Here is an 11271-nt window from a genome sequence, read left to right as displayed (position 1 = left end):
ATCCAGCTGACCAGCGTACTTGCCTTATCTGTGGAGATCGCGCCACAGGCCTGCACTATGGCATCATCTCCTGTGAGGGCTGCAAGGGCTTCTTCAAACGCAGCATTTGCAACAAGCGCGTTTACCGTTGCAGCCGTGACAAGAACTGCGAGATGTCACGCAAACAGCGAAACCGCTGCCAGTACTGCCGCCTACTCAAGTGTCTGCAAATGGGGATGAACCGCAAAGGTGAGACACAACCACATTGCCGGAAACACCGTTGCATTTTTGCCTTTCAAGGGAGAACTGCCATTGTTGAAAACCAAGGCCACATGCTATTTTCAGATTGAATTCCTAATAATCTGTCTTTTCACTGCTGGAAATGTTACTGACAGGAGTAATGTCTCCATTTTTGCATGTAATACACATGTAAGTGTCAGGTGAGCTGACTGAAACAATCAAAGAGGTTACACAAGGCTGTAACTGTTCAGTTCTCTAGGTATACAGTGCCCCCTACTGGATGAACAATGTAGGTGAGCTCACTGTGTTCACTTAGCCTGATGGCTTCATTTTGTTTGTGTGTTTAAGTATTTCTATTGAGACAAGCTTGCTTTCACATGTAGGAGGGCGACTCCTGTCCTTGAATCCTGCCAAATCTCTAGTAAGCTTTCACACCTGTTGTTTTAAAGTGACAGAAAAAAGCTGACCCTGCCCGCATGCCTACAAAACTCGGAAACCAATTGTTAAAATGCAAAAAACTGAAGAGTGAGACAACAGTCATCACCAGACCTAAGTAAATCATGAGTCTTGGGTATCAATTCATTGATTCCATAGATATTGAAATCTGGCATTCATCGAATTGTAGCTCTGTAAATCCTTTTCAAGCCTCTAGACATTTTTATGTTTTATTTTGCAAGACGAATAACTCTGCACCACATCTCAAATGAAGGAACTAATTTGGGCCACTAGGTTGAGCTGTGATACTAACCATCAAATTAATATGGATCATGTTTTCAGCCATTAAATGAATGGAAAGCTGAACCAAAGAGCATGGCCATCTATGAATGACTCATATTTTCTTTCTGCTTTTTACTGAATTTTTGTGCTTTGTTTTTCAGCAATCAGGGAAGATGGTATGCCAGGAGGAAGGAACAAAAGCATCGGGCCAGTTCAGGTACCAACTGCACAGAATAGGCCTCAGAAATGTCCTGTATGCTCACTGACCAACTTCCAGTCCAGTGTCATGTTGCGCATATTGCTCTGATGTGGGTCAAGTTCACTCAGTCTCAGCTCAATTACTGTGCATTATGCATTCAGGACACAAACCGTTTGAATAGTTAGTGGAGTGCATAGCTTTAAGATGCAAATAATTTAATAATTTATAGCAGGAATACAAATAAAGCCTGTAATGAGACCAACCCGTGAGCTTGTAATTTATATGGAGTGTACCATCAATGCTCCTAGCCTAACAGAGAGTATACCAACAGTATAACCATCTAGTCACGGATAATTTCCTTTTTAGCCTGTGCTTCATTATGAATATCAACTATGCGGAGGATGAATGGTCAGGAAAACGTCTGACCTGAGGCTAATTACCACCGAGACACCTCTGTTCATAGTATTCAGGACAGGGATGTGGTCAATTCATTTCACTTCGATTTAGCCAGTCAAAAAGTAAAAAAAAAAAAAAATTCTGTTAGAGCACTGCTTTATTTGTAAACCCTAATGAATGAAGGACCTCTCTATCATTAATATTGAATGAATTGGTGTTTCAGTTTGTGAGCTGAATTGAAAGAATTAAAAGCAGAGTGACCCTAGCCCCTGATTCAGAGCTGTGCAGATACAAGATGCGACATTTTCTGGCATGCTATGCCTTTCATTTTTTTTTTTTTTTTTTAAATCTGTTTTCTCTCTGCATGAATTAGCAAGGATTCTGTTATTTTAGCTGTATGTGTGCATCACCTATACAGACATATACAACATACCTAAAGACACTTGAAGCACCTCAGGCCTCTTTTCTTTCTTTCCCCACGCTGACACATTTGTTTGTGTCCTTGCTCCTTTACATTCACTGAATAACAGTGGAGCGCTTATCAACATGAGTCAATTCAAACCGAGACATTTGGTGCGTTTGGTCACGAGGACGTACACTAGCAACCTATATTGAGTTGAGGGAGCCGATTGACTCTTTACTGCCATTCTCTCCACGTCAGATCACAGAGGAGGAGATCGAGCGAATCATGTCAGGGCAGGAGTTCAAGGAGGACGCCCCGGAGCATACCTGGGGCAACAACGGTGACAGTGACCACAGCTCGCCCAGCAACGGTGCCTCGGAGGGCAACCAGCCATCGCCCGCCTCCACTCTGTCATCCAAGTGAGTTGTTCACCTCATCCGTTCAGCCAGGCAGCGCCGGCATTCACTCCATCACTGAGATAATGAGGCGGCCCTGACAGCCTAACACCTTGTTCCCATCTCATCCAGACTTAGTTAAGGTATTCATCAGTGAAAGAATGCCTGAATATGCAATGCTCCTCAGGCTTGACGATAGCAAACACAAAGAACTCGGTGCACTATCTGCTGTTCTTGCTATGGAGACGAGTGCATTGTCTATTAGTACTCATCAAGGCCAAATATTGTCTAGGTATTAGCACGATGCTATGTATTTTAGTCTCATTTTCTACAAACATGAGTCTTATCTGCACAGCCACGCAACCTGGTTATGATAGCTATTCAGAGGGATTCAGTTGTTTTTATCAAATTAAATCTCAGTATAAATGAGCAAGAAAACCATAATACCATAAGGCAGAAAACTATTTTGTGTACACCGTCATGCCAAAATGACTGAAATATTTTGCATGGTGTTATGTCCCTGATATATTTTCTACAATGTGTACAAAACTGTGCCGATCCAAATAAAGATTGGGAAAGAACATGGAGTTTAGTTGACTCACCCTGGATAAACAAAAATTTCAGGAATAGGGAAAAGATCAGCTTTTCTTTCTTAAAGCTACATCCACTGACTCTGTGTAACCGTTGTCCTTCCTTTGTGCATGCAGCCGCTCTGTGGAAATGAACGGCTACACGGCAGCCCTCAGGGACCAGTACATCAACACCTCCATGTCCACACACTACCAGCTCCTGCCTCACCTGTTCAGCTACGCCGCCCAGTCCGGCCTGCTGGCCCCGCAGCCCCGCAGCCTCTACCCCCAGTCTCACCCGCTGGTGCTGCAGCTGGTAGCTGCTGAGGACCTGGCCCCACTGGCCACGCCCATGCTCATAGAAGACGGGTCAGTCAATTAAGCTAGACTCTGACCCCCTCCTGCTCCCCACATGTTAAAGGATGTATGATGATTTAGTTCTCCTCCATGATGGATTAAGTTTTCCCTAAACTTTTCCCTTAAGTAACTCCATAACTAGAAACATCATTTTTCCCTATATTATATGTGAGTGTCGCATCCATATTCTGTAGCTTCTGGCTGCAACATTTCATTGAATGAAATATCCAAAGCTAAGATGCCATTGTTTTATGACTGTAGGATTGCATCAGACAGAGAAGATCTAGATGTCCTGTAAATCATTTTAGACACATTTCCCTGGAATTCAGCAGCACATATTTTGGATCTTTGAAAACCTTGGCATCTCTTTGGGAAAGGCGAGGTGGGGAGGTTAAAGGTGTACTATGCAAAATTAAGGGTTGACTGAAGTAAGGGCTGTTCAGACTCAACCGGCAAAAAATGGAGAGTGAGCACGTAATTTATAAGTGAATTGGGCAGACAGTGAGAACCATGTAAACTTGGCCATAAAATGTATGTTGTTGTTTTTTGCCAGTTGGATCTAAAGGGTCCACACTTCAGTGAAATTTTACATAGTGCACATTTAATGAAATTCCCCTAAAATATAAATAAATGGTGGTCCAAAGGGATTGGAGTTCAGACTGTTTGCTTGTGCACCTTGAGATCATTTTTGTTATGTTCTGATAGTATACAAATAAAATTGAATTGAAATGAATAGAATTGTGCTAAATACATACAAAGATGTTGCATGGCAATTCAATTCGATTTTATTTGTATACCGCCAAATCATAACAAAAGTCATCTCAAGGCGCATTACAGAAACCCAACTGATACTGGCCAAAGAGCACATATTTTAGAGGACATACAGGAGAGGACACAGTAGCCACCAAGTGGTACAAGAGCCACATTACACAGGACAGGGCTCTAAATAATTAAAGCCTCCCTCCATCACACTGGAAGGTTCAGACTGGGTCAATATCCCAGTTTTTGAGTTAGGATGGATTTGGGTTACATGTAGAATGTTAATATGTAGATTATTACTGCGGTTACTACTAGTGCTTCTGTTGCTGTAACAAGTGCTGCTATTAATACTACTTGCACTAGCAATAATAATAATGGTAAAATGTTAATTCATACTTTTGTAGAATCTGTTCAAAATGTATAATTAGAATAAACTAGGGCTGGGTGATATGGACAAAATCAAATATTTTACTTTTTTTTTTATCAAATACCTTGATATTATGATGATATTTTACTGATGACTCTTGGGGTATTCTCAAAATATTTGTACAGTGAGATTCATTAGTAATCAGGAATGTGGATATGATGGCTAAGCAGGTTGAGCATATAAAACTGTCTAATAAGTTCAGAGAATTGCATCCCTTTACTGTAATGCAGCCTTAAACCAGGAAAAGACATCACTTGAGCTGTATGGTGATATTACGATATCCAAAATCCCAGGCATTATCAAGTATTATCACAATATCAATATCATATTGATATATTGCCCAGCCCTAGAATCAGTTGCATCACATCGTATTAGAGGTTGGAGCATATCTATTCTTTCATTATTACTTTTATCTGATTAATAATAACACTGGCCCCATATATTGCTCTAACTCCACTGCCTGCATGTGCGTCTCAGGTACAAAGTGACACAAGTGGAGCTGTTTGCCCTGCTGTGTCGCCTGGCAGACGAGCTGCTTTTCCGTCAGATCTCCTGGATCAAGAAGCTGCCGTTCTTCTGCGAGCTGTCCATAGAGGACTACACCTGCCTGCTCAGCTCCACCTGGCAGGAGCTCATCCTGCTCTCCTGCCTCACCATCTACAGTGCGCAGATCTTCGGAGACCTGGCTGATGTCACTGCCAAGTACACCCCGTCTGATGATGAGCTGCATGGGTGAGTGGCAATGACCTGGAGAGAAAAGGATGGTCACAAGGTTTGGCTGGGCGTCCAGTCTAGTGGTCTTAAAGCATAATTGACCTTGGATAGAGACTTGGGCTATATGGTTAGCAGCTCTAGCACCTCTTTTTTTAACTATCCATATTTATTGTCTTGAAATTCCAGAATTTTATACATATACTCCTGTCCAACTGGTTTGATCAAGACCAGGGCCAATATGGCCTTCATTGCACTGTTGTGAATGTGTAGAGCTCTTGTTTTCTTATGATTATGTCACCAGTGTTTTATGTTGCCATGTCAATGTCAAGAGTTTGACTGGAAATCAATTTCTCCATGGGGACTGTAAAGTTTGTTACTACTACCACGAGTCCACCTGTAGGCAAAATGTCCTGATTAGTTCCTCTGTGTTCCCCTGGGCTGCTAATCCAGAATACACCTTAAAGTGGATTATGCCAATATAAAAAACAAGTACCCATTTTTTGAGGAAATAGAACAGCTATTTTCTTCTTATTTTTCCATTTGAATTGGAAAGGAGATCATATGCTTGTAATTTGCATAAAGTAGACTAGACCTCAACTTTATGCAGATGAGAAGACGTCAGTGTGACCCACCATCTCTCAAAACGCAGCGCCACCAAAATGCATTGCACAGTTGCTTACATAAAAATTGAATGGGAAGAGTGGAAGTGACCAATCCTGTGGACACGCACCATAATGCTCACTGTGCAATAGAGTGCGAAACGGCCCACCTATCTTTGTCCGAACCCGACCCGAGATGGAAGCCTGGTAACCAAACCTGACCCAAACTTGACAGGCATTCTTTTTTTTGTTGTTTGTTTTGGTCCGAACCTGATCCGAGCCCCAGATTTCGCTTGTCCTCCATTGCTAGGTTACAATTATTGCCTGAAATAGCCTACGTGTTGCCTTCAGCGTCGTTGCGTACGCTCCAGCACTATACAGGAAGTTGCCCAGAACAGACAGTAGGTCCATCATTTTTATTTATTTTACACTAGAGTTTCACTAAAATAAAGCCAATGTGACCGACCCCAACCCAAGCCCCAACGTAATTTCTAAATTTTTGTCCAAATCCAATCATACAGGAACGGTGCCATGTTCTCCCACTAGACTATTACCTGTTAGCTGGCAAATGGATAGCACAGTGATGAGGTAGCAAGCAGAGGCAAATGCCTATGTTATTTTTTACAAGCGTTATCAGGTATGAAGACAAAGGGTTGAGGAAATTACCCACATTCATACTAGTAAGTGATAGCTCATCTAGAGTGATTCATATTGTCTCTGACCTCTGACCTTTTGTCGGGGGCATCGCAAGCCAATAATGTGCACAACTTAAAAAACAGGGCCTCACCAACTCAATGTTTCACCAAAGGGGAGCGGTGGATATCAGGAGTTTACTGTTCACTATTACAACAATCTCTTCCAAAGGCCAGGCGTTCCACTCTGTGAGTTCAATATCTCCAAAGGGTTTGATAGTTCCTCCCTATCACGGTGGCCAGTATTGTTGTTGGATCAAGTCCAGTGTAGCGGTCCATGACTGGGAGGACTCCTCAGGACAGAGCTGTGGCTAGCACCGTCTGGCATATGAAAGACTCGTCTGTCCTGCGCTAGAACGGGATGCGTTTACTCTTCTGTAAATCAGACGTGAATTATCTGACCTCATGACACATTCTCCTAATTTTCCTCAAGATTTACAGTGCTATTCTGTTGCTTCGGTCAATTTCCCTGCAGTTTAGGCATTTTAGGAGTAAGTACCTGATTTACAGTCGAAGAGCTAACTTTTTTTGCGGCCCCACTGTGAGAGGGATTTGAAATCTGAGAAGCAGAAAGACAGGGAACTGAAGGTTGATGAGGAGTTAATCCCTCTAAGTACGTGGTTTAAAAAGCTACAGCAATGGTTTGGTCAGCAAGATGTACCTTAATCGCTTTTCTGTGGAGGTGACATAATCCACCTCTTCTGTTTCTCCTCGTTTCATTTTAGTGTAAAAGCTTACCGACACTCTGTGGATTTTTACTTTTTCTTGGATGTGTTTCTCCGTCTTGTCATTGGGGATTTGGGTGTGTGCAAGAATTTAGTGGAGAGTACAACCACCTAGACTCAGTTTACCCACGTTTTTATTTGTATTTAACGCTGTTTTTCACGAACACATTTTTTACACTCAGCAGTTGTAGTTTTATCCTAACTCAGGGGTTTTCAAAGGTTCTGGACCCCCCAAGTTGATTTAAATAAGTCCGTGACCCCCATTTGAAGTTATTTTTGCCCTTATATCAATTGACTCTTAAATCAAGTGAATTTGCACAGGTTACAAAGGGTTAAATTGTCTAGATGTCGCACTTGAACACTGACAAATCATGGTGGGATTAAACCAGAAAGAAGAAAATCCATTTTTTTTTCATTATAACAATTTCTAGTAAATTAAATTGCAGTGAAATTAAAGCCCTTTAAGGACCCCTGCGGCCTCGGGACCCCACTTGGAAAAACCTCTGTCTTTGCTGACAAGTCTCCATGTGTTTCCTCAGGTTCAGTGAGGACGGGATGGAGGTGATGGAGAGGCTGATATATCTGTTTCGTAAGTTCCACCAGTTGAAGGTCAGCAACGAGGAGTACGCCTGTATGAAAGCCATCAACTTCCTCAACCAAGGTAAACGTGCTTCTCTGCGCAGTCGTTTCCCCGAAACTTTACAGGAGCATCGCTGCATTTCCCCCGTGACACTCTCTTTGTCATCCGTCCCACTGCAGATATCCGAGGACTGACCAACATCTCCCAGCTTGAGCAACTGAACAAGCGCTACTGGTATGTGTGTCAGGACTACACCGAGTACAAGTACCCTCACCAGCCCAAACGCTTCCCCGAGATCATGATGTGTCTGCCAGAGATCCGCTGCATTGCAGGTAAGAGAGAGGCAAGCTGATGGACGCCATGTGCATGTTGGGTGAAAACACTTATGAAACCAAATCCCCCACAGAGCTGCTACTCTACTAATTGCTATACTGATAGAAGTTATAAGACAGTGATGTCTTTCAAGGGAAAAAGGCAGAAATTGTTTGTGGTTGTTGTTCATTTCTTAATGATTACCTCTTTACTGACATGACTTATCATTGTACTTAACCGAACCTGCTTCCCACTCCTGTTTCTCCTGGTAATAACATCACCTCAAATACCGACACTGGAATGCCTAGATGAGTTGGCAAGGGTTTGGTGAATTCAAAAAGATAAAAATACTGGCGAACTTTACCGTATGACAGCGTTTTAGGGCCACTGCAGTGAAAAAAAATTACAGGGCTGGGGAGGGTGGTAACATTTCGAGATGAGAAAGACAGAAGTTGTAAATTTATGAGGAAGAAGCTCAGATGTTCTCAGAGATTAAAGTGATTCATTTACGAGAAATAAAACTCACATATTTATCAGAAAATATATAAAAAAATGTGAGATATAAAATCACAAATTTGCAAGAAAGAAACTCGGTAAAATAGTTTCAAAATATTGTTTTCTTCTGAATAGGCCTAAGTCCACCTTAAAAGAAAAAAAAACTCTGTGATTCTGTGATTAACGTCATACATTTATGAGAAAAAAAACCCCTGAAAACTATTTTTTTCTCCTGTGGGATTCAGTAAGAAAGAAATCCTGGAGATTTGAGCCCAGAATCCCAATCTCCTCCTCAGCATCTGGACTCTGAAGAGACGTTGCTGTGACTTGGGCCGATTCAGAAGAAAACAATCTTGTGATTCTGGGCTCAGATCAGCAGGATTTCCTTGTTACTAAATCCCACAGTAGAAAAAAAAACTAGTTTTCAGTTTTGTTTTGCTTTACCCATAGATTTACGAGTTTAATCTCAGAATTTTCGAGTTTTTTCTTATTAGGTGGACTAGAATTTGATGAGGTCACCAGCTGCAGGCCTGATACACGGCAAGTGGAGGCAAAGTCTGCATTGCGTGGCTGATCCATCCTCACAAAGTCAAGCCATGTGGTTCCTTGACCAACCAATAAATAAATAAATAAATACATAAATATTATAAGAAAAGCTTGCCTGGAACTTGCTTTGGCATCATTTGCTATATCTGGGCAGGCTCTCATTGGGAGGGGCGTTCAAGAGCACTTGTCCCACTGGGAGCAGGGACTTCCTCCTCTCTTACCTTTTGCTTTTTTTTTTTTTTTTTTTTTTTTTTTTTTGCTGTGCTTCAGTCTGCTGTTGCTTAGCCAGTCAAACTGTGGTTCTTCAGCTCCACCAAGGTTTATCTCAACCAGTGAAAGCTGTTTCTGCCTCGAGAGCAGCTCTGCCGCTGAGAAATGTTTACAGCAATCTGCAAATTTCAGTTATCTTTCACTGCAATTTGGGGCCACCAGTGTGTGAAATTGCCTTGTGCAGACCTTTTTTCATTGATGTGTATAGGCACATGAAATAACCCTAAACTAAATATAAACTAAAGTTGCTATGGGATGTGTGTTTCCAGGGAAGCTGGTAAATGTCCCTCTGGAGCAGCTCCCCCTCTTGTTCAAAGCAGTCTTGCACTCCTGCAAATCCAGCCTGACCAGCTACAGGACCGGCCCATCGCCCTGTGTGACCACAGGACCCTCCGCTGGAAACTAGACCCCCGCCCCCCCCTCCATGAGCACCAGGGCCACCCGGCCGCGGAAGGGGGATGGGTCGAGGGACTGGTCTCTCCTCCTGTTAATGTGACAAGCAGCTAGTTTTTTTGTTACTTTTTTCTTTATATATTTATTACACGACAGAGCTGAATGTATGCTGATTTACACTGTGCACATGCTTCTGTACAAAACAAATGCACATAGATGCATTGGTCTTTGGAGTTTACAAGTGTGTATCCAATTTGCTCAATGTGTCGGTGTTGCCATTGGTAGAGCTAGACTTTAAAAGATTTTATTTTATTCAGACGGGGACGGATAGACACATGCTAACGAGTGTTTTGAGACTACCTCAGGAAGATGTTGTTGCTATTTTTCAGGTACCTTTTCTTGCTGTTTGAAATGAAGAGTTGCCCAGTCTAAAACGAAATCCCTGTGGATGCTTTGGCACCTCAATCAGAGACTGAATGTTCAAAGGAGCTGCATAAATCAAAAATTTGAAAACTTTGTTTTGTGACACTGAAATTACAAAACGAATCAGAAAGATGTTGCTATCTGCATGGAATCACAGACATCCTGTTTATCGGAGGTGGTCTTGTCAGTTTAACATTCCACGAGTATGGTGGCAGTGGTTGGATTTGTCTTCATCGAAAAAGGAGCATACGGGTATTTTTTACAATCATAGACTGGGGATGTAAGGCTTTATTGCAGGGGGAAGGGGAGGATAGGTAGGTTTGCTGTTAGTTATATTGTTTTTTTTTTGACCAAAGTGTTATGCAAAGCTTTTTTTCGAAGCACCCATTGATGGGTGGGGAGCTGATAGCTCGACAAAAAGATTTCTTATCAATGAAGGATCACGATAAGAAATGAATCGATCTGTGTCAGAGGGGAGACCCTCTGCTGGACGGACGAGTATGTTGCCGGATCTCATTCTAAATGCCACTCCTGAGACACACACGTGAACACATACGCACACAGCGGACACCCAATCTGAGTATTTGGCTCTGTTTCCTTTCAGAGGGCTCTTGGTGGTAATGCAATGCACAAAACACTACAGCCCGTTGTTAACGTACTGTCACCTGAATTCTGGGGTCCAATAGATTGACCTGTGGCTGTGTTTGGTTAATGTGGTAATCCGCGGGATGCTGTTGGTTTGTTTTTTGTTTGTTTTTTTTAATTCGCTCTCCATCTTGGGTAAAACGCGCCCTCACTGTGGTGTTTCTGCACTGCATTTCCCAGAAATCACCTGTCCTCCATACAGCATGGGCAGTACCAGAGACTTTTCTTTTTTAATAACAGGGGAAGATATGGCACTTGGGCACCACCCTTCAAATGCCAGATCCCTATTTAAGTAACAGCAAGATTCTGCTTTGTGGCAGTCCTTTCTGTTGCTATGACAACTATAAAGGCATTTAGCTGAGCTAAGAATCTCTATAGCTTGATTCTTTTATTTAAAAACATATGCAATTTGATTTCTACATCAGATTTCTGTACC

The 11271-nt window shown here is 42.2% G+C and overlaps 1 protein-coding gene across 1 annotated transcript in view; it reads left to right on the top strand.

Moving 5' to 3' along the window:
• nr6a1a (nuclear receptor subfamily 6, group A, member 1a) overlaps window positions 1–10485 on the top strand; it is a 99810-nt gene extending 89325 nt beyond the window's left edge. The window contains exons 4-11 of the mRNA XM_030059789.1: window positions 1–228; window positions 1098–1153; window positions 2193–2353; window positions 3037–3267; window positions 4919–5173; window positions 7711–7832; window positions 7931–8083; window positions 9644–10485. The exon at window positions 1–228 is cut by the window's left edge and continues 3 nt beyond it. Coding sequence (XP_029915649.1) covers window positions 1–228; window positions 1098–1153; window positions 2193–2353; window positions 3037–3267; window positions 4919–5173; window positions 7711–7832; window positions 7931–8083; window positions 9644–9780 — 1343 coding nt within the window. The 3' untranslated portion in view covers window positions 9781–10485. The remainder of the gene's footprint in view (window positions 229–1097; window positions 1154–2192; window positions 2354–3036; window positions 3268–4918; window positions 5174–7710; window positions 7833–7930; window positions 8084–9643) is intronic.
• The last annotated feature ends 786 nt before the right edge of the window (window positions 10486–11271 follow it).

Source organism: Myripristis murdjan, chromosome 9, assembly GCF_902150065.1.
Source record: "Myripristis murdjan chromosome 9, fMyrMur1.1, whole genome shotgun sequence".
Lineage (NCBI taxonomy): Eukaryota > Metazoa > Chordata > Actinopteri > Holocentriformes > Holocentridae > Myripristis > Myripristis murdjan.
Note: the sequence above shows the minus strand (reverse complement) of the source record. Positions and strands in the feature narration are given on the sequence as shown.